General features: G+C 42.8%; 1 protein-coding gene across 1 annotated transcript; it reads left to right on the top strand.

Moving 5' to 3' along the window:
- Nucleotides 1-4,950: 4,950 nt before the first annotated feature.
- Nucleotides 4,951-24,373, top strand: micos10.S (mitochondrial contact site and cristae organizing system subunit 10 S homeolog). The gene is given in 4 exon segments (NM_001171671.1): nucleotides 4,951-5,148; nucleotides 22,022-22,069; nucleotides 22,842-22,951; nucleotides 24,180-24,373. Coding segments are annotated over 4 exon segments (231 nt in total). The 5' UTR covers nucleotides 4,951-5,084; the 3' UTR covers nucleotides 24,189-24,373.
- Nucleotides 24,374-24,967: the final 594 nt, after the last annotated feature.

The following is a 24,967-nucleotide window of genomic DNA, read 5'->3' as shown; positions in this document are numbered from 1 at the left end:
TCATTCAGTTCTATAGAATCAAATCCAGACCAGTCTCTATATCATTCAGTTCTATGGATCAAATCCACAGACCAGCCTCTATATCATTCAGTTCTATAGAATCAAATCCAGACCAGTCTCTATATCATTCAGTTCTATAGAATCAAATCCAGACCAGTCTCTATATCATTCAGTTCTATAGAATCAAATCCAGACCAGTCTCTATATCATACAGTTCTATAGAATCAAATCCAGACCAATCTCTAGCATTCAGTCCACACACCAGTCTCTATATCATCCAGTTCTATAGAATCAAATCCAGACCAGTCTCTATATCATTCAGTTCTATAGAATCAAATCCAGACCAGTCTCTATATCATTCAGTTCTATAGAATCAAATCCAGACCAGTCTCTATATCATTCAGTTCTATAGAATCAAATCCAGACCAGTCTCTATATCATACAGTTCTATAGAATCAAATCCAGACCAATCTCTAGCATTTTGAAAAGGGGAAATGCTCTACTAATTAGTAAGCAAAGCAAAAGCAGATAATTCTGTAAGGACTTTTAATTTTGATCCTATGATTCTAAAGCTCATCCACTGGGTGCAAATTCACACACCAGTCTCTATAGTAATCAGTTCTATAGGATCAAATCCACAGACCAGCCTCTATATCATTCAGTTCTATAGAATCAAATCCAGACCAGTCTCTATATCATTCAGTTCTATAGAATCAAATCCAGACCAGTCTCTATATCATTCAGTTCTATAGGATCAAATCCAGACCAGTCTCTATATCATTCAGTTCTATAGAATCAAATCCACACACCATTCTTTATATCATTCAGTTCTATAGAATCAAATCCAGACCAGTCTCTATATCATTCAGTTCTATGGATCAAATCCACAGACCAGCCTCTATATCATTCAGTTCTATAGAATCAAATCCAGACCAGTCTCTATATCATTCAGTTCTATAGAATCAAATCCAGACCAGTCTCTATATCATACAGTTCTATAGAATCAAATCCAGACCAATCTCTAGCATTCAGTCCACACACCAGTCTCTATATCATCCAGTTCTATAGAATCAAATCCAGACCAGTCTCTATATCATTCAGTTCTATAGAATCAAATCCAGACCAGTCTCTATATCATACAGTTCTATAGAATCAAATCCAGACCAATCTCTAGCATTCAGTCCACACGCCAGTCTCTATATCATCCAGTTCTATAGAATCAAATCCAGACCAGTCTCTATATCATTCAGTTCTATAGAATCAAATCCAGACCAGTCTCTATATCATACAGTTCTATAGAATCAAATCCAGACCAATCTCTAGCATTCAGTCCACACGCCAGTCTCTATATCATTCAGTTCTATAGAATCAAATCCAGACCAGTCTCTATATCATTCAGTTCTATAGAATCAAATCCAGACCAGTCTCTATATCATACAGTTCTATAGAATCAAATCCAGACCAATCTCTAGCATTTTGAAAAGGGGAAATGCTCTACTAATTAGTAAGCAAAGCAAAAGCAGATAATTCTGTAAGGACTTTTAATTTTGATCCTATGATTCTAAAGCTCATCCACTGGGTGCAAATTCACACACCAGTCTCTATAGTAATCAGTTCTATAGGATCAAATCCACAGACCAGCCTCTATATCATTCAGTTCTATAGAATCAAATCCAGACCAGTCTCTATATCATTCAGTTCTATAGAATCAAATCCAGACCAGTCTCTATATCATTCAGTTCTATAGGATCAAATCCAGACCAGTCTCTATATCATTCAGTTCTATAGAATCAAATCCACACACCATTCTTTATATCATTCAGTTCTATAGAATCAAATCCAGACCAGTCTCTATATCATTCAGTTCTATGGATCAAATCCACAGACCAGCCTCTATATCATTCAGTTCTATAGAATCAAATCCAGACCAGTCTCTATATCATTCAGTTCTATAGGATCAAATCCACACACCATTCTTTATATCATTCAGTTCTATAGAATCAAATCCAGACCAGTCTCTATATCATTCAGTTCTATGGATCAAATCCACAGACCAGCCTCTATATCATTCAGTTCTATAGAATCAAATCCAGACCAGTCTCTATATCATTCAGTTCTATAGAATCAAATCCAGACCAGTCTCTATATCATTCAGTTCTATAGAATCAAATCCAGACCAGTCTCTATATCATACAGTTCTATAGAATCAAATCCAGACCAATCTCTAGCATTCAGTCCACACACCAGTCTCTATATCATCCAGTTCTATAGAATCAAATCCAGACCAGTCTCTATATCATTCAGTTCTATAGAATCAAATCCAGACCAGTCTCTATATCATTCAGTTCTATAGAATCAAATCCAGACCAGTCTCTATATCATTCAGTTCTATAGAATCAAATCCAGACCAGTCTCTATATCATACAGTTCTATAGAATCAAATCCAGACCAATCTCTAGCATTTTGAAAAGGGGAAATGCTCTACTAATTAGTAAGCAAAGCAAAAGCAGATAATTCTGTAAGGACTTTTAATTTTGATCCTATGATTCTAAAGCTCATCCACTGGGTGCAAATTCACACACCAGTCTCTATAGTAATCAGTTCTATAGGATCAAATCCACAGACCAGCCTCTATATCATTCAGTTCTATAGAATCAAATCCAGACCAGTCTCTATATCATTCAGTTCTATAGAATCAAATCCAGACCAGTCTCTATATCATTCAGTTCTATAGGATCAAATCCAGACCAGTCTCTATATCATTCAGTTCTATAGAATCAAATCCACACACCATTCTTTATATCATTCAGTTCTATAGAATCAAATCCAGACCAGTCTCTATATCATTCAGTTCTATGGATCAAATCCACAGACCAGCCTCTATATCATTCAGTTCTATAGAATCAAATCCAGACCAGTCTCTATATCATTCAGTTCTATAGAATCAAATCCAGACCAGTCTCTATATCATACAGTTCTATAGAATCAAATCCAGACCAATCTCTAGCATTCAGTCCACACACCAGTCTCTATATCATCCAGTTCTATAGAATCAAATCCAGACCAGTCTCTATATCATTCAGTTCTATAGAATCAAATCCAGACCAGTCTCTATATCATACAGTTCTATAGAATCAAATCCAGACCAATCTCTAGCATTCAGTCCACACGCCAGTCTCTATATCATCCAGTTCTATAGAATCAAATCCAGACCAGTCTCTATATCATTCAGTTCTATAGAATCAAATCCAGACCAGTCTCTATATCATACAGTTCTATAGAATCAAATCCAGACCAATCTCTAGCATTCAGTCCACACGCCAGTCTCTATATCATCCAGTTCTATAGAATCAAATCCAGACCAGTCTCTATATCATTCAGTTCTATAGAATCAAATCCAGACCAGTCTCTATATCATTCAGTTCTATAGAATCAAATCCAGACCAGTCTCTATATTATTTAGTTCTATAGAATCAAATCCACACACCAGTCTCTATAGTAATCAGTTCTATAGAATCAAATCCACACACCAGCCTCTATATTATTCAGTTCTATAGAATCAAATCCACACACCAGTCTCTATATTATTCAGTTCTATAGAATCAAATTCACAAACCAGTCTCTATAGTAATCAGTTCTATAGAATCAAATCCACACACCAGTCTCTATAGTAATCAGTTCAATAGAATCAAATCCACACACCAGTCTCTATATCATTCAGTTCTATAGAATCAAATCCACACACCAGTCTCTATAGTAATCAGTTCTATAGGATGCGACTCTCTGACCCAGACCGGATCACCCCCTGCCCTCACCATTGCTCCCTGCCTCCCCCAATCATGGCAAAAGTAAGCATAAGGTGTGTGGGTGATTGTGCATGTGCGAGGGCCCAATAGAGGGCGTGGGGACCCCTAGCGTAGTAGTCCTGGTGGGGCTTGCACTGCAGTTGCCACGTGGCTGGTGCTGTTTTTTCAACTCGCCTCATACAAGTTACCAGGGTCGTCAAAAAGCAGATCTACCCACCGGTCCAGTAAACTCTACACTTGCTGTACAGTTGCTGTTGTAATTAAAGGGGTTATGTTTCAGTATGTTATGAAATGGCTAATTCTAAGCAACTTTTCAATTGGCCTTCATTTTTTTTAATAGTTCTTGAGTTATTTGACTTCTTCCTCTGACTCTTTCCAGCTTTCAAATGGGGATCACTGACCCCATCAAAAAAACAAATGCTCTGTAAGGCTACAAATGTATTGTAATTGCTACTTTTTATTACTCATCTTTCTATTTAGCCTAGGGTTGCCACCTTTTCTGGAAAAAAATATCGGCCTTCCTATATATTTATCTTTATTCCCTATTAATAACATTGGGATCACTGACCTTCCTATATATTTATCTTTATTCCCTATTAATAACATTGGGATCACTGACCTTCCTATATATTTATCTTTATTCCCTATTAATAACATTGGGATCACTGACCTTCCTATATATTTATCTTTATTCCCTATTAATAACATTGGGATCACTGACCTTCCTATATATTTATCTTTATTCCCTATTAATAACATTGGGATCACTGACCTTCCTATATATTTATCTTTATTCCCTATTAATAACATTGGGATCACTGGCCTTCCTATATATTTATCTTTATTCCCTATTAATAACATTGGGATCACTGACCTTCCTATATATTTCTCTTTATTCCCTATTAATAACATTGGGATCACTGACCTTCCTATATATTTATCTTTATATATAAATATATACACATATTTATGTCACACACATGCGCTGCTACAGGCAGAAATCTGATGCTATATAATAATATATATATATAAGGTTAGGGATGACCACAGCGTCCAGTCACCATGGTAACGGCATATTTCCGGTCAATAGCGGAACAGTTCGCTAAATAACGTTTTTCCAGCTTCCTGTTCTGGCAAGGTCAATGTCACGTGGTACGTGCTGGGACTAGGTAACCTTGGCGACATCCGATGACTATTCTCGCGAGATTGTAACTTCACAGTGCCGGAGGTATCGCGAGAGCTGGCTGAGTCTTTCCACCTTCCGTGCAGTAGGTCAATATGTCGGAGAACGAACTTGGCAGGAAGTGGGACCGGTGTCTGGCGGATTCAGCCGTCAAGTTCGGTAATGTTCAGCCGGGATTGGGGGCTCGGGTAATGCCTAGTCTGGGCGGTCTAATCATTCACCGTGTCCTTCTACCCAAATACTCACAACTGTCCGTATGACTCTGTCACTCTATTCCCACGTCTGTCTGTCTCCTGTCAGACTTCTGCACATGCGCCAGTTACTGTGTTTTGATGAAATTAAATATAACTGGGCTTTAACATTGGCAAATATGGGTTTTTGTTAACATTTCACACCCACATCTCTATGTACAGCACTGTGCCCCTCATATACCCACATCTCTATGTACAGCACTGTGCCCCTCATATACCCACATCTCTATGTACAGCACTGTGCCCCTCATATACCCACATCTCTATGTACAGCACTGTGCCCCTCATATACCCACATCTCTATGTACAGCACTGTGCCCCTCATATACCCACATCTCTATGTACAGCACTGTGCCCCTCATATACCCACATCTCTATGTACAGCACTGTGCCCCTCATATACCCACATCTCTATGTACAGCACTGTGCCCTCATATACCCACATCTCTATGTACAGCACTGTGCCCCTCATATACCCACATCTCTATGTACAGCACTGTGCCCCTCATATACCCACATCTCTATGTACAGCACTGTGCCCCTCATATACCCACATCTCTATGTACAGCACTGTGCCCTTCATATACCCAATCTCTATGTACAGCACTGTGCCCCTCATATACCCACATCTCTATGTACAGCACCGTGCCCCTCATATACCCACATCTCTATGTACAGCACTGTGCTCCTGTCATACCCACATCTCTATGTACAGCACCGTGCCCCTCATATACCCACATCTCTATGTACAGCACTGTGCCCCTCATATACCCACATCTCTATGTACAGCACTGTGCTCCTGTCATACCCACATCTCTATGTACAGCACCGTGCCCCTCATATACCCACATCTCTATGTACAGCACTGTGCCCCTCATATACCCACATCTCTATGTACAGCACTGTGCTCCTGTCATACCCACATCTCTATGTACAGCACTGTGCCCCTCATATACCCACATCTCTATGTACAGCACCGTGCCCCTCATATACCCACATCTCTATGTACAGCACTGTGCTCCTGTCATACCCACATCTCTATGTACAGCACTGTGCCCCTCATATACCCACATCTCTATGTACAGCACTGTGCCCCTCATATACCCACATCTCTATGTACAGCACTGTGCTCCTGTCATACCCACATCTCTATGTACAGCACCGTGCCCCTCATATACCCACATCTCTATGTACAGCACTGTGCCCCTCATATACCCACATCTCTATGTACAGCACTGTGCCCCTCATATACCCACATCTCTATGTACAGCACTGTGCCCCTCATATACCCACATCTCTATGTACAGCACCGTGCCCCTCATATACCCACATCTCTATGTACAGCACTGTGCCCCTCATATACCCACATCTCTATGTACAGCACTGTGCCCCTCATATACCAGCCTGGGCAGAGACAGGTGCACTTCAGTATTTGTTTGTGTGTATAGAGGGATTGGATTGTGTATAGAGGGATTGGATTGTGTATAGAGGGATTGGATTGTGTATAGAGGGATTGGATTGTGTATAGAGGGATTGGATTGTGTATAGAGGGATTGTGTATAGAGGGATTGGATTGTGTATAGAGGGATTGGATTGTGTATAGAGGGATTGGATTGTGTATAGAGGGATTGGATTGTGTATAGAGGGATTGGATTGTGTATAGAGGGATTGGATTGTGTATAGAGGGATTGTGTATAGAGGGATTGGATTGTGTATAGAGGGATTGGATTGTGTATAGAGGGATTGGATTGTGTATAGAGCGGAATGAAGAGGCTCCTGTGTTTGATGGGGAAGGAGGAGGCAGAAACTGTGAGTGGGGAGAGACCGATGGATGGGAGGGAGATGGAGAGGCCAATTTATTTGTTGGTGGATTCCTGTATTTATTCATGTATGATTGACTCTGTGCATTTGTCAGTGCACTTTAGTGGGTATAAATTATAAGTCAGTGGGTCAGTGAGGAGTATGTGTGATTTAGTGTTTGGATTCTGAGATTCCCGGCAGGGATGTATCTGATTTGTCTATATGTTCTTCTTGTTTCCATGGAGAAGATACAGACAGGGTTTTATTTCTGGGGGATTTTTGTCCTACTCTATATATATATATATATATATATATATATATAACGAACAACAAAATGCCAGCATATAATACACAAAGCCATGATTATCTTGTAAATTATATCCTTAAACGGTGACTAGTGATGTCATCAGTTATAAACGGTGAGTAGTGATGTCATTTTTGTCACATGACTCCCTAAAACTTGTGTATTATAATAAATAAAGTACCCCTTGTTTATATGGAAATGGAACTCCTCAGTGACTTATAACATCGTTATATTTTACAATAGGGGGTACTTTATTCACTATATAAATTGTGGAGCATATGGTGTAATAAAAAAAAAAAACAATGGCATAAAGGGCTTTTTAATTGCCCCCCACACCCTGCCCCGTGGGTATCAGGATCCTCTTGTCTCTCAGGACCTATTTCTCCTCCCTGACATTGTGGGTACTCGTTACCCATGTGCTTGGCTGTGCCCCGGCCTATTCAGGGAAAGGGCAAGCGTTCCATGATTTTCCTTCAGTAACCGCAGGGAAGAGCTGAGATCCGGACAGGGCAGCTTTGTAGCCATTCCAGGCCTCATTTATTTTCCAGCGTTTCATTAACTCTCTCTCACTACTTTTGGAAATAAATAGTCATGAAAACCTCCAACTCTCGCCAGGTTTAAGACCTTCCTTTGTGCTCGGATTCCGGAAAAACAGCTGCACGGAATTTGCCAAAATTGGCACTTTCTCACTCGAGAGAAACTTTTCAACCTGCGTGGCTGGAGCTTGAAGTGCTTGCGAGATGTTTGCAGTAGGGTTCAGGTTGTGACACCTTGTAAAACTAAATCACTAATCATTCCTTCAGCGGCCTTTACGAGAATTGGCGCGTTCGCTTCGCTTTTTTATTTTTTTTGTTCCGTTTTCTAAGTAGATTTTTTTTTTTCTTATTTGTTTGATTTTTATATTTCCTGACTTAAATTTGCTCGTCTGGAGGCGGTTTATTGCCCAACAGCTGCACGAGATGCGGCGCTCATTTGCTCTTACGAGGGATATTTTACCTGCCATTTATCACAGGCAGCCGCTTTGGTTGGTAATTTAAAGGACAAGAAAAGCCAACATATGATATAGGTCCTTATAGGGATTCTGTCATGATTTTTGTCATTTTTGTTTCTAAATGACACTGTTTACCCTGCAAATAATTCACTCAACAATATTAAATGTCATTCCTGAACCAGCAAGTGTATTTAGTTGTAATATTGGTGTGTAGGTGCATCTCAGCTCATTTTGCCTGGTCATGTGATTTCAGAAAGAGCCAGCACTTTAGGATGGAACTGCTTTCTGGCAGCCTGTTGTTTCTCCTACTCAATGTAACTGAATGTGTCTTAGTGGGATCTGGATTTTACTATTGAGTGTTGTTCTTAGATCTACCAGGCAGCTGTTATCTTGTGTTAGGGAGCTGCTATCTGGTTACCTTCCCATTGTTCTGTTGTTTGGCTGCTGGGGGGAGGGGGAGGGGGAAAGGGAGGGGGGAGTACAGCAGTAAAGAGTGACTGAAGTTTTTCAGAACACAAATCACATGACTGGGGGCAGCTGGAAAATTGACAATATGTCTAGCCCCATGTCAGATTTCAAAATTGAATATAAAAAAATCTGTTTGCTCTTTTGAGAAATGTATTTCAGTGCAGAATTCTGCTGGAGCAGCTCTATTAACTGATGGGTTTCCCCATGACAATATCCCTTATAGACAGGGCACTATGATTCTCAGCCTGTAGTTTGGTCTTTGCACTAACTTCACCTTGCTGAGGAGCAGCTCCATTTAAACAGCATTAGTCAGCATTAGTCTAGTACCCCCTCCTCCTCCCTTATTACTAGGGGTGCACTGATTCCCAGATTCAGTAAGGGCTTCTGCAAAATGCAAGCCTTTTTTAGGCAGGAACCCAATTTCTGAACCCTTCAAGTCACATAACTGAATAAACACCAGGAGTAGATTTTCAGATAAATAATTGAACACAACAAAATATTGTGGTTTGAGTTGTGCTGTTTGTATACTTTATTGCAGTGGGGAGATTTGAGGAAAGATATTGGGGGTTTCCTTGTCCTTGGCTAACCCTGTGCATTTAAGGCATGCAGATTAGCTGGATCAGGTATGGGCTCCGTTATTATCCAGAAAGCTCCGAATTACGGAAAGGCCGTCTCCCATTGACTCTATTAGGGCTCTTACACACGGCCGTTCCAACCTGCGCTCCCCTGCGTTCCGTTTTTTGGCGTTCAGCCGCAGGGGAGCGCAGGAATAGACGCAAGTAATGATTTGAAATGGGGCTGTACTCACGAAGGCGCGTGTAGGCGCCGAACGCAGGTTCAGACGCAACATGCTGCATTTTTCCTGCGTTCGGCGCCTACACGCGCCTTCGTGAGTACAGCCCCATTTCAAATCATTACTTGCGTCTATTCCTGCGCTCCCCTGCGGCTGAACGCCAAAAAACGGAACGCAGGGGAGCGCAGGTTGGAACGGCCGTGTGTAAGAGCCCATATAATCAAATAATAAAAATGTTAATAAAGATTTCCTTTTTCAGTGTACAGGTATGGGACCTGTTATCCAGAATGATCGGGACCTGGGGTTTTCCGGATAACGGATCTTTCTGGAATTTGGGTCTTCATGCCATGTGTCTACTAGAAATCATTTAAACAGTAAATAAACCCAATAGGCTGGTTTTGGTTCCAATAAGGATTAATTATATCTTAGTTGGGATCAAGTACAAGCGACTGTTTTATTACTGTATTACAGGTAAGGGACCTGTTATCCAGAATGCTGGGGTTTTCCAGATAATGGATCTTTCCATTATTTGGATCTTCATACCTTAAGTCTACTAGAAAATCATATAAACATTAAATAAACCCAATAGGCTGGTTTTGCCTCCAATAAGGATTAATTATATCTTAGTTGGGATCAAGTAAAAGCGACTGTTTTATTATTACACAGAAAAAGGAAATCATTTTTAAAAATTTGGATTATTTGGATAAAATGAAGTCTATGAGAGACAGTCATTCCATAATTCGGAGCTTTCTGGATATTGGGTTTCCGGATAAGGGATCCTATACCTGTAATAATAAACCGTATATTGTATTGAACTAAGATATAATTAATCCTTATTGGAAGCAAAACCAGCCTATTGGGTTTATTTCATGTTTATATGATTTTCTAGTAGACTTAAGGTAAGAAGATCCAAATTACAGAGAGAACCCTTATCCAGAAAACCCCAGGTCCCGAGCATTCTGGATAACAGGTCCCATACCTGTACAAGGAAGCCAGTCGGTATAGGAATAAATCTGTGGTGCAGATGTTTGTGTTCTGGATCAGCACTTCAGTTTGTGTAATTGTTTGTGTGCTGAGCCTGGGTCTGGAAATTAGTGGTAATTGTGTTGTTTAGAGACAACATTCCTGTTGGTTCTGCAGATAAATCATCTCATGAATATTTATATGGACTCCATGTGGCTCCACTGCCCCTTGCCTACAAGCAAATTTTGTCCTGAGGAATAAACCCTCCCCGCAGGCCGAGAATCCAAAAAGATTGCGTTGCACAATCTCGCAGGCTAATAGAGACAATGTTACCAATTGGGGAAGTGTCCTGACTTGCTTTATGGCAGGAAATTTGCATATAAAATCAGTCTCCCAAGACGCCCCATAATAGAGGTGGGCGAGTGCTGTGTTAGGCCTCATCCATAGTGATTTAACCAATAGCCTTGTGGGACTGTTGTACTTTGGACAAACTGGCCAATTGGGAATAACAAAGCAGGATTCACACAATCGTTGACCAGAAGGAAATCTGTTTAAACAACAAACACAAAAACGTGAACGTTATTGCTCCATTAAAACCACCAAGCCTAACGCGTTTCACACAGGGCTGTTCTTATCATAGTTCCTGCCAGTTCACCAATCTGATTACTGTGGAAGTGCTGCTGCAGTTGGGAGTGGGCTGCTGAAAGCTCAAGTTGGGGCACCTGTTACCCCAGACTACTGACATGTGATTTATGTCTTAAAGTAAAACACACAAATTGGAGCTGCCATACACCTTACCTTAGCTGGCACCTAAGGAGACTTCAGTAGTGACAAGCTGGGATGACCCCCTTGTCTTACCCAGTAATATAGTGCCTAGTGGGCAGATTGGTACTTACCCTGATTTTCCTTTAATCTGGTCCCAGCCAATAAGAGAGCAGTGAGTAGTCGTCTTTGCTGCTGAAGGGTTAACAGTCCCTGGCCAGCAGGCCCTGCACATTTCCCTTGTACAGGAAGCAGTCGGAGGTGAGATGAAACGTATTAAATGGAAAACTGGCAGTTGGCACAGAGCGGGCAGCTAGTCCTACATGCCAATGTGCTGGAGTATTGTGCTCCGCTGCTCACACACTTTCTTTCCATTTCCTACAACACTAAAAGTAACCCTTCTATTTTGGCTCCTTAAGTGTTTTGCCATAAGCTGCCATGGGGGGGGGTTTCTACATCTCACCACCTGGGGGCCCCGAATGAAAAACAGATTTATTAAAGGGGAAGTTCATTGACAGTCACATTTTATTTTATAGAGACAATTTGCAGTTGGTCTGTTTGTTCTATTTCTGCCATTCTCTGTCCTGAGGTTGGAAGTGCTGTCTGGTTACTAAGGTCAACAATGCCTGGCAACCAGTAATCCGATGAATCCTGGATTTTAATTGCTGTCCAGCCCATCGCCCATCCAGAGGGTGCTATCCAGGGTCCATGGCATTTAAGAATACTGTAATCCTGGATAAGAATTTGGGGGTGAGATGAGGCGGGAAGGTTGGGGGGCAAAGAGTGGAGTAAATACCCTGGGTGGGGGGTATGACTATTGTTGATGCTGTGCTGGAGACATTTATATTGCATCTCAACAAAAGAGCGCCATCTAGTGTACAAAATCATTACTGTTTCCCCACTCTCTGATGGAGCATTATGGCAGCACCAACTCTTAGGGCCCATTTACACTTAAAGGGGCAGTTCACCTTTAAACTCACTCATAGTACATTATAGAATGGCTAATTCTAAGCAACTTTTCAACTGGCCTTCATTTTTTTCTTTTTTTTTATAGTTTTTGATGGATTTCTGGCTCTTTCCAGCTTTGAAATGAGGGTTAGTGACCCCATCTATCCCCATCTGTTATTGCTACTTTTTATTCCTCGTCTTTCAATTCAGTCCATTTCCTATTCTTGCGTCAGTCTCTTATATCAGTTCATGGTTGCTAGGGGGATTTGAACCCTAGCAACCAGATGGCTAAAATGGCAAACTGGAGATCAGCGGAATAAAAAGCTTAATAACCTTAAAAAACGCAAATAAGAATATAATCCTCTACATCATACTAAAAGTTAATTTAAAGCTGAACAACCCCTTTAATTACAAATGGACGTTTTTTTTTATTTAACTCTACGTAACTTCCTTCTGATCGCTCCAGTCTATCACTGCTCCATCCAGTCGTCTGGGTAACCTTCCCAGGACCCTCTGAGTGTTTACAGAAGAAATCTAAATACTCTGATTTTGGGAGCGATTAACTTTAGGGGGAAAACTATTATTTAGGCTTGTGGTTTGTGGAACACTTAATTAAATTAGCGTCTGTACTCCGTGTCCTCAGTATGTATTATTGTACGGCTCTAGACTCCCTCTGGGCAGCAGGAAAAGCCATTCACATGAAGTCAGGCAGGTTCTGAAAAGTCATGGCCAACGTTATGGTAAGATTTTGTCCTGGGGTCCCGGCACTATACAGGAGGGGCCACCAAGTTCAGTTATACATATATCATCCCACCTTATACAGCCACATTATACAGGCAGCATAAATAGATATAGATATATAAATTCCCCTCTACTAAGCACAATTTTGCTCAAGTTTGCTCATAGTCTGTACAGAGAGATCCCATAAAACTATGGTTGCATAGGTATTCCTCTGTACTAAGCACAATTCAGCAGGAACAGTCCCTACGTTTGCTCATAGTCTGTACAGAGAGATCCCATAAAAGTATGGCAGCATAGGTATTCCCTGTACTAAGCACAATTCAGCAGGAACAGTCCCCTAAGTTTGCTCATAGTCTGTACAGAGAGATCCCATAAAACTATGGCAGCATAGGTATTCCCTGTACTAAGCACAATTCAGCAGGAACAGTCCCTAAGTTTGCTCATAGTCTGTACAGAGAGATCCCATAAAACTATGACAGCATAGGTATTCCCTGTACTAAGCACAATTCAGCAGGAACAGTCCCCTAAGTTTGCTCATAGTCTGTACAGAGAGATCCCATAAAACTATGGCAGCATAGGTATTCCCTGTACTAAGCACAATTCAGCAGGAACAGCTGTGATTTTAACTGTAAGGCAGTTGTTCTGCTAGTTGGGACGTGAGTAGTAAGTGAAATCTTTCAGTAATTGTTGTTTAGTTAAGTGTGTAGCTAATGGGTTCTTGGGTAAATTATAATGTGGAATCAGAGAGAACCAGTGGATTGAAGTGGGGCCTTTGCTCTCTAATTTGTTAACATCCTTAAAATCCCCAGGAAAGTATGAACAATGGTCTGTGCTGGAATTCCGGCCTCATTATTTTCTTCATGGGAGTTCGGAGCAGTCACTTTTCCACATCATTACTCCCCGACAACTCCCAGCCGCCCTCACTTTGCCTTTCCCACATATTCATTAGTTTGATTGAAGAACAGGTGCGCGTCGCTTCAATTGGCCCAGACTTGGCTCAGCTGAATTGTAACAGGTTCTATTAAAGGAGCTGCCATATTGCTTGCTACCATACAAACACCACTGCTTTATGTCTCCTGTAGAAGAGTTATTTCTGGGAAAGACCAACTCCGGGTAGAAATGTGCCCCTGGTTCTGCCGACCCCTTGAGCTCTTCTAATAAACCGGTCCAGTTGTGGTCACTGCTGAGTAATAGTTTCTTGAACCTTATTAGACCCTCTTCCCGGCAAGGGCGTCTCCTGCACGGGATTCTGGGAGCTTGGCAGCCCCTGTGTTTTTCTAGCTCTGCAACTCCCGTGTTCCTTCCAGCACAAATAGATCCCCCCCCCCCCACACACAATCAGGAGATGTTTGATGAGATAACCAGGGAATGTGGGTCTAACACTCTCTCTCCTGCTGTCACTCAACTGCTGCTAATGGACGGACTTCACTTTTTACATTTGTTAGGGGCACCCCCCCCTTACTCTTAATTTATAAATGTATGTGACCTCCTGCTCCTCTTTTGTGTAACATTGTGCCTTTTTAATCTTTTATAAAGTGAACTCATCTGACTGTATGCCTTCCTATAAGCACAGACCAAGCCCTCAGTGACTTCTAATATCCTTATCATTTACAGTAGGGGGTACATTATCCCTTATAATACATGAGTGATACTCAGAGTTCCCTGTATAACTCAGCCTGCAGCCTTGTGCCTTTATATGGTCACAGAACAACCCCTCAGTGACTTCTAATATCCTTATCATTTACAGTAGGGGGTACATTATCATTCTCATATATATATATTGATTCATTTATACCAGGTGGTCCCAGACTAAGTTTTAGTAATGGGAACTGTTCTTGGCTCTCATGATCGTGACTCTGTTCATTGTATTATAACAGGGTGACTAATTAGTAGAATGTGTAACACAGAATTTCATGCAGTTTGTCAGACTATTCCTATACTGTAGTTCAGCTTTAATGTGTCCACTGCTACTATACAGATCTATCCATATTTACATATTCTGATCAGAAGTAGCTGATTTGGATCAAAGAAATGTTTTCTATTCTGTTTCTTTAATGTACAATTTATTGTATCAGCTACTGTATCTACTGTATAACAGAACATTCTGTCCCAGTGGCTGCACAGATCCTATCTGATCCCCATTGTAAGCAGCAGTCCTGTCCTGCTTTATGGCAGCTGAGATTCTAGCTATCTGTATAACAGAACATTCTGTCCCAGTGGCTGCACAGATCCTATCTGATCCCCATTGTAAGCAGCAGTCCTGTCCTGCTTTATGGCAGCTGAGATTCTAGCTATCTGTATAACAGATCATTCTGTCCCAGTGACTGCACAGATCCTATCTGATCCCCATTGCAAGCAGCAGTCCTGTCCTGCTTTATGGCAGCTGAGATTCTAGCTATCTGTATAACAGAACATTCTGTCCCATTGGCTGCACAGATCCTATCTGATCCCCATTGTAAGCAGCGGTCCTGTCCTGCTTTATGGCAGCTGAGATTCTAGCTATCTGTATAACAGAACATTCTGTCCCATTGGCTGCACAGATCCTATCTGATCCCCATTGTAAGCAGCGGTCCTGTCCTGCTTTATGGCAGCTGAGATTCTAGCTATCTGTATAAGAGATCATTCTGTCCCAGTGACTGCACAGATCCTATCTGATCCCCATTGCAAGCAGCAGTCCTGTCCTGCTTTATGGCAGCTGAGATTCTAGCTATCTGTATAAGAGATCATTCTGTCCCAGTGACTGCACAGATCCTATCTGATCCCCATTGTAAGCAGCAGTCCTGCCCTGCTTTATGGCAGCTGAGATTCTAGCTATCTGTATAACAGAACATTCTGTCCCAGTGGCTGCACAGATCCTATCTGATCCCCATTGTAAGCAGCAGTCCTGTCCTGCTTTATGGCTTTAGTTCTAAGTATCTGTACAATAAAAGCACCAGTTCAATGACATTCAGTGTGAGTGTGGCCCATTGTTTGAGGCTTCTATTATGCGTTATTTAGATGTTCCGTGTGTGTGTTTATAAAAGGATTAGTGGAGGGTAAATACAGAGTCGTCAGCTTTTCTATTAAACTGAAAACTCAAATGAATGAAGTTATAAAATCTCCCTACGCAGCACAATATTCCATGTACAATTTGAAGACTAAAGGTGAAATGTGTCGGTTTGAGAGAAAGTTTGGAGGAAAGGGAAATGAGACTGATGAGACATTTGAGAGTGAGAGATGATGTGACTGGGTCTGTAGCAGTATCAATTAGTGTTTCAGATTTCTGTCTGTTGGTTTAACTCTGCCCCATTAGATTTCTGACAGAAATCTCATTTTGTTCCTCTGACTCCCGCCCGGTTCGGCCCATGCAACTCACTCCCAAATAAGGAATGTTCTCTGTTCTCGGGGTTCTGCTTTCCCATTGGCTGGTGCCAGAAGCCTCGGCTCTGATATCTCTGGCACTGGAACAAGTGAGAGGATCTGATAGGCCAGACAGATAACTGCAACTCCCTGCGCCTGGGAAAGAATGAGGCAGCAACGTTACTCCCCATCGGGCACGGCCGGCCCTGTATAAACCAGAGAAATGTAGTGTAAGGAGCTGCCATATTCCCTACATCTCCCTGACGTCCCTTCAGCTGCTCATCCCTCTTATCCTGGGGGAGCTCTGGCCAACATGGAGCTGGGGAAGCAGAATGTTAGACTTAGGGGGGGGCCCTTCCAATCAATCATGCTTCTTTAATAACGATTAGGGATCGGCTCGTTTCACCGAAAAAATGACGCCCATAGACTTGTATGGTGGCGTGCGTCAAAAAAAAAAGCCTTTAATGGGTGTCTATGACATTTCGCCGGCGGCGAATTTTTAACGAAACAGGTCAAATTCGCCCATCCCTAATAACGATGGATATTAGGAAGTTGTATAGAATGGATTTATGGTTATGTGCAAAAGTTTTCCTTTCTATTCTCTGGTTCTGACTTTTGAAACAATTAGCAGAAATCCGTTCTCCCACTGTGCCAGTTTGTACCCCCAGTTTCCCCCATTGCTGCACTGAAAACCATGCACCTTATCTGATAATCATACACTTTATCTGATAGTCATGCAATTTATCTGATAATCTTACACTTTATCTGATAATCTTACACTTTATCTGATAATCTTACACTTTATCTGATAACCATACACTTTATCTGATAATCTTACACTTTATCTGATAATCTTACACTTTATCTGATAGTCATGCACTTTATCTGATAATCTTACACTTTATCTGATAATCATACACTTTATCTGATAATCTTACACTTTATCTGATAATCTTACACTTTATCTGATAATCTTACACTTTATCTGATAATCTTACACTTTATCGGATAACCATACACTTTATCTGATAATCATGCACTTTATCTGATAACCTTACACTTTATCTGATAATCTTACACTTTATCTGATAATCTTACACTTTATCTGATAGTCATGCACTTTATCTGATAATCTTACACTTTATCTGATAATCATACACTTTATCTGATAATCATACACTTTATCTGATAATCATACACTTTATCTGATAATCTTACACTTTATCTGATAATCTTACACTTTATCTGATAATCTTACACTTTATCGGATAACCATACACTTTATCTGATAATCATGCACTTTATCTGATAATCTTACACTTTATCTGATAATCTTACACTTTATCTGATAATCTTACACTTTATCTGATAATCTTGCACTTTATCTGATAATCATACACTTTATCTGATAATCTTACACTTTATCTGATAATCATACAGTTTATCTGATAATCATACAGTTTATCTGATAATCTTACACTTTATCTGATAATCTTACACTTTATCTGATAATCTTACACTTTATCTGATAATCTTACACTTTATCTGATAATCTTACACTTTATCTGATAATCATACAGTTTATCTGATAATCATGCACCTTAGCCGACGGGTGTGCAGCGAACTAAAGTCGTCTCCAGATAGCAGCACAGATCTGTACGGACAAGCTACACACACACAAATATATGCTATATAGGGGGTTTCCATTCAAAATGCAAGAGGGGGTACTTGTCATACTGTTGGGGGTTGCTTGGCATGCGGAGGAATCGCTTGGCATACTGGGGGGTACTTGGAATGTGGCTGCTGCGAGGCGCGTGGGCAAATAAGCAGGGAAGGGCTGTTTTTTTCAATTGAGTCATGAAGAAGGTGTATCTGGGGCTACCTGTGCCCCCCCTTCCTTGTGGCCCTGGTTGTGCCTCTGCTCTGGAAAAGCTCCCCCTATTAGTCCAGGCTGCTCACGTTTATTAGCAGATAAGACTTTCATCTTTTATTGGGCTGAGCTCAGAGCTGTGCTGGAGGTGCCGCACTTTAGTGGAAACAGCTGCACCACACGGGGGGATCTGGTGGCAGAGGCCACAACATATGGGCTGATCATTAACCCTTTCCTTCCACATCAGAGCTCACACTCAACCATACACCATGGGGCCCAGTATGAGCTGCTGCTTAAAGGAGAAGAAAAGCTACTATACTATACTAAAGCTACAATAGTGCAAGCTATACCACTATATTTGTTCTAAAGAATGTTTTACCATACCTGAGTAAACAGCTCTAGAAGTTCTCTGTTAGTTTAGGATAGCAACTGCCATATTAGCTTGGTGTGACATCACTTCCTGCCTCAGTCTCACCCTTCTTGCTCACTCATAGCTCTGGGCTCAGATTACTGCAGGGAGGGGAGATGGGAGGGAGAGAGGAGCAAACTGAGCATGCTCAAGCCCAAGCCCTGGAGGTTTAAGATGAAAACAGTTAGTGTGATACAGAAGCCCATGAGTACACAATAGAAGGAAAGAAATGTGCTGTTTGACAGAGGACTCAGAGCAGCATTACTTTGAGGGGTTACTGGTGTATTTATATAGACCTTTCTGATATAGATTACTTACTTTTAGCCTTTTCTTCTCCTTTAAAAAGGGGGGCCCCTTGTGTTCTGGGCAGTTGTATTTTTTTTCATATAGGCACCTGAGGGCCCATCCCTGGGGGTCAGCACTAAGCTTCCTATTGTCCGTCACTGTCCATGAATGTCTGCAATCTTTAGAAACAATGTAGCAACAACTTCCGCTCCCTGTTATCACCTTGCTCAATTAATTGAAGAGACTAAAATGAATGAATAGACTGGGTATTATTTCACAAGTCAGAGGCAGCAGTGCAGAGAAGAGAAAGGGACAGACACAATGACAGTTACACAGAACTATAAACCCAGTGAGAATGAGGAATGAATGGATATTGGGAAGTTGTATCAGGAGTCAGAAGCAGCAGTGCAGAGAAAGGGACAGACACAATGACAGTAACACAGAACTATAAACCCAGTGAGAATGAGGAATGAATGGATATTGGGAAGTTGTATCAGGAGTCAGAGGCAGCAGTGCAGAGAAAGGGACAGACACAAGGACAGTTACACAGAACTATAAACCCAGTGAGAATGAGGAATGAATGGATATTGGGAAGTTGTATCAGGAGTCAGAAGCAGCAGTGCAGAGAAGAGAAAGGGACAGACACAATGACAGTTACACAGAACTATAAACCCAGTGAGAATGAGGAATGAATGGATATTGGGAAGTTGTATCAGGAGTCAGAAGCAGCAGTGCAGAGAAAGGGACAGACACAATGACAGTTACACAGAACTATAAACCCAGTGAGAATGAGGAATGAATGGATATTGGGAAGTTGTATCAGGAGTCAGAAGCAGCAGTGCAGAGAAGAGAAAGGGACAGACACAATGACAGTTACACAGAACTATAAACCCAGTGAGAATGAGGAATGAATGGATATTGGGAAGTTGTATCAGGAGTCAGAAGCAGCAGTGCAGAGAAAGGGACAGACACAGTGACAGTTACACAGAACTATAAACCCAGTGAGAATGAGGAATGAATGGAAATTGGGAAGTTGTATCAGGAGTCAGAAGCAGCAGTGCAGAGAAGAGAAAGGGACAGACACAATGACAGTTACACAGAACTATAAACCCAGTGAGAATGAGGAATGAATGGATATTGGGAAGTTGTATCAGGAGTCAGAGGCAGCAGTGCAGAGAAAGGGACAGACACAATGACAGTTACACAGAACTATAAACCCAGTGAGAATGAGGAATGAATGGATATTGGGAAGTTGTATCAGGAGTCAGAAGCAGCAGTGCAGAGAAGAGAAAGGGACAGACACAATGACAGTTACACAGAACTATAAACCCAGTGAGAATGAGGAATGAATGGATATTGGGAAGTTGTATCAGGAGTCAGAGGCAGCAGTGCAGAGAAGAGAAAGGGACAGACACAATGACAGTTACACAGAACTATAAACCCAGTGAGAATGAGGAATGAATGGATATTGGGAAGTTGTATCAGGAGTCAGAAGCAGCAGTGCAGAGAAGAGAAAGGGACAGACACAATGACAGTTACACAGAACTATAAACCCAGTGAGAATGAGGAATGAATGGATATTGGGAAGTTGTATCAGGAGTCAGAGGCAGCAGTGCAGAGAAGAGAAAGGGACAGACACAATGACAGTTACACAGAACTATAAACCCAGTGAGAATGAGGAATGAATGGATATTGGGAAGTTGTATCAGGAGTCAGAGGCAGCAGTGCAGAGAAGAGAAAGGGACAGACACAATGACAGTTACACATAAATATGAGGAGCTGCTCAGAATGACAGTTGGTAAAGGTATTTTGGGTGAACAGTGTGTCCCCTTTAATCCAGTGATCCCCAACCAGTAGCTCGTGAGTAACATGTTGCTCCCCAATCCCTTGGATGTTGCTCCCAGTGGCCTCAAAGCAGGAGATTATTTTTGAATTCCAGGCTTGGGGGCAAGTTTTGGTTGTATAAAAACCAGGTGCACTGCCAAACAGAGTCTCAATGTAGGTTGACAATCCAAATAGGGGCGACCAAATGGCCAATCACAACACTTATTTGGCACCCCAAGAACATTTTTCATGCTTGTGTTGCTCCCCAACTCCTTTTTCTTCTCATTGTTGCTCACGGGTTCAAAAGGTTGGGGATCCCTGCCTTTAATCGGATGTGTAAGGTGAAGCCAAGTGAAACTTCTCCGTGCGCCAGTAAAAGGGAGATTTGTACATCTGGGAGCAGAGGGTCCGGGCAGGAGGGGTCGGGGTCAGGCAATTTGTCCGCTTTTATGAATGGTCCCGGATAGTAATTATCACTAAAGGCAGGAGTGTAGTACAAGGCTGGGATATTGTGATGGCGCCGGAGAGATGACGGGGGATTAGAGTGCAGTTAGCACAGACGAGGGGGCAGCTCATATACATTGTCAGTTACATTGTGGGGCCCCTGTGTCACACCGAGGGGGATCCCCAGCAGTGAAATGAATAATTCAGCCCATGCGCTGATATTGGGGTGCTACTGTGCCTCCTGTTTCTCCTCGCACTGAGAGAGTGATCGCGACTAAATCACGTTCCCTCATTGTGTTGGATTCAGCTGCTACAGGGGGGTATTGAGGCAGCTCAGTTGGGTCAGTCTGTGCAACTCCCCGCAACTTTACCCTCGTATTAACCCTTTGCTTCCCACCAGCTGCGACCCAAGCCACGGTGAGTGCATTGCAGCCAAAGCAAAGTGAATGTTGTTGTAGGACTGATCCCACCGAGTTCCTGGAACAAAGCCGCATTTTGGCAGGAGCCCCCCCCCCGGGAGAATCAGGCCAGTTCCATTATGTGCCGAGCCTGCTCCCCCCTATTCAGCTCCCCTACACTTAACCCTAAGCGACTGCAGCTACGTCTGATTTGGTGGCAGTTTAGAGATGTGACACCCTAAGTGCCAGTTAATTACATTGATTCCATATGATCTTGTTTGTGTGTGGCTAAATTGCACCTGATTGGCTGAAGCACTCAGTGTGTCCCCCTCTATCCTGGTATGATCCGTCTGTTATTGTACTGCCATGCGCTTCAACTATAAATCCGACAGTTTTGAATTCCTGAATATCCACCAATGAAATGCTCTCGTTTGTGTTTCAGGTGCCGGCCTCGGATTGGGCATCGTCTTCTCAGTGATTTTCTTTAAACGTAAGTTTATTTTTCAGTGTCTCCCCACTTTTGCCCAACCCCCTAGCACCCATTAAATACACAGACAAATACAATCGGCACCTCCAGACTGAGTTGGCAGTTTATTTGGCCCATCTATGGGTCCTACCAAACCTTCTGCTTTTAGACAGGTGCCTAAAGCTGGAACTATAGAGAACCTTGGGGTGCCCATAAGGTATAGGGGCCCAACTTGGGATCTTGTTATAAATATGCCACTGCTTGGGGTGCTGGGAGTTGTAGTTGCTGCAGTGACTGAAGGGGGGATGGGGATGATCCCATTGGCTGCTGTTGGAGACAAAGCAGATTCGTGCGTGGATTTGTCACTTCTCTTGTTATTGTCCCACCCCCAGTGCTGTATGGGATCCCGATGTCCATGTGGCGTCTCGCTGGTTCATCGGTATTTCGGATTGTTCCCTGTACCGCCATCTTGTTCTGTTTGAAGCCAGAGATCTGAGCTATGGGGCCACACACACACAGTGCAACTTGATTGTTCCAAACAGCTGCAACTGAACCTGATCTCACACTCACGGGACCCACCAACTCCCCGCAACCTCTGCTCATTTCCATTGATTTGGCACCAGGGATCACTTGTGCCTTTGCTCCTCTGTTAGTGACTAAAGGGGATCAGTGTAACAATTCCCAGTGTGACCGAGTTATAAATTGTAGAGTCTGTTCATGGCAGGGGCCCTATTTGAGTCTGTGCAGGGGCCCCTCAGAACCTCTAATTGCTCCATTTCTATTTTTTTTTTTACAGGAAAGACGTGGCCCATCGCCTTCTCTGCGGGCATCGGCCTGGGCATGGCTTATTCCAACTGTCAGAATGATTTCCAGTCTCCGTACCTCCTGCACGGCAAGTTAGTGAAGGTAAGTGGCTCAGACTCACGCAGGGAGATCCACCATCATGTTACCCTACTCCTGACACCCCCGACCCCTTGCCTTTTTACACACACAACTACCCCCGACCCCTTGCCTTACTACATACACAATTACCCCCTGACCCCTTGCCTTACTACACACACAACTACCCCCCCACCCCTTGCCTTACTACATACACAATTACCCCCTGACCCCTTGCCTTACTACACACACAACTACCCCCCCACCCCTTGCCTTACTACATACACAATTACCCCCCTGACCCCTTGCCTTACTACACACACAACTACCCCCCACCCCTTGCCTTACTACATACACAACTACCCCGACCCCTTGCCTTACTACATACACAACTACCCCGACCCCTTGCCTTCCTACATACACAACTACCCCGACCCCTTGCCTTACTACACACACAACTACCCCCGACCCCTTGCCTTACTACACACACAACTACCCCCGACCCCTTGCCTTACTAAACACACAACTACCCCCCGACCCCTTGCCTTACTACATACACAACTACCCCATGCCTTATTACACACACAACTACCCCCCGACGCCTTGCCTTACTACACACACACAACCCCTCCTCAATCCCTTGCCTTACTACACACACAACTACCCCCCGATCCCTTGCCTTATTACACACACAACTACCCCCCGACCCCTTGCCTTACTGTACCCGCAGCTACAGCCCAGATTTAAAACAAAGGGACCTTCCTGCATCTGTCGGGACCCAGAGATATTGTGGCCCCAGGGCTGTCCCGTTGCACTAAATCCAATGCTGTCAGTATCTCATGTGCTCCGGGAAGTCACTGCACTTCACAATAAAAGGGTTAATTAAACCCCTGGAATCCACCTCCTCCAGTTATTGGCACCCATGCAGTGCAGCTGTGGGTTCATTTTAGCACCCACCAGTGTAATAAAGTGCAAACGACACCAGAAAGTGGGGCACCACAGCGCACGGGGTGCAGCAACAGTTACATCTCTTAATCACCTCCAAATGTGATGTGGTGGTTAATGGCTAAAGGGTTGCTAACGAGCTAATTAGTTAACGGCTGCCAGGGAAGAGTGTGGAAACTATTAGTGTGGGGTTGGACCTGCCCTCCATGGCTGCACTGCTATTGTATTGTAATGAGTGTCTGGCAAAGGATACTGGGAGTTGTAGTCCTGTTACAGGACTAATTAATGACTGTGTCTTCTCTCATTGCAGGAACAGTGAGGTGCAGCTGCCAGACATCACGTGACACCCCGAGTCTGACACAATTAGGGAGCAGCTAATCCAGCCAATCAGCTCTCACCGTGGAGAATATGCACTCGGCAGGACAGCACTTCCCACCAGCTTCTTTCTTTTCTCTCTTTTTGCCCAAATGTTTCTGAAATGGCTAAAATAAAGTTATTTAACAATACAAGCTGTGTGGGAAACTAGTGCTGCCCCCTTGCTCTACAGCAGTGAGCTTTACTGGCTAATGTATGAAGCAGAGGTAGGTGCGCTTGGCCGGATTAACTAGTAATTGCCTGGAAAAAAGAAGAGGGGGACTCGATGGTGTATTATCCTCTGTTTTATGGGGTAGTGTGTGTTATAAAACTACGGTACTCACGGGGGATCTGTAGATTTGAATCGCAAAAAAGGGCTGCTCTTGACTTCAGTAAAGCTGATCGTCTTGGTAGCCTGTCAGAAGAGAAATTTGCATAGCGCAGAAAAGCCGGTTTGCAGGTGCAGGGGAACGATTTGGGTTTGCTTACCGGACACTGATGTCGTTACAGCACTCTTAGATTGAACCGGTAGTTTTCTTTTAATGCCTTCCTTCTAGGTCTTATCGATCTGTTCGGCGGTGGGAAATTGACTGGTTCTCACGCCGGTTGCCTGCTCGCAGCTGCAGTGTTCCACCGGAGTCAGTATGTTCAGCGTGACACCCAACTCTGATGTTAGTTAGCACTTAGAACCCGTACGGGTAGCGGTCCTATTAGGCTTTTGGGGTTCCTGCCAATCTTCTCGAC

This window comes from Xenopus laevis, chromosome 7S (assembly GCF_017654675.1).
Source record: "Xenopus laevis strain J_2021 chromosome 7S, Xenopus_laevis_v10.1, whole genome shotgun sequence".
In the NCBI taxonomy this organism is placed as follows: domain Eukaryota; kingdom Metazoa; phylum Chordata; class Amphibia; order Anura; family Pipidae; genus Xenopus; species Xenopus laevis.
This window is presented reverse-complemented; position numbering and strand designations above follow the sequence as displayed.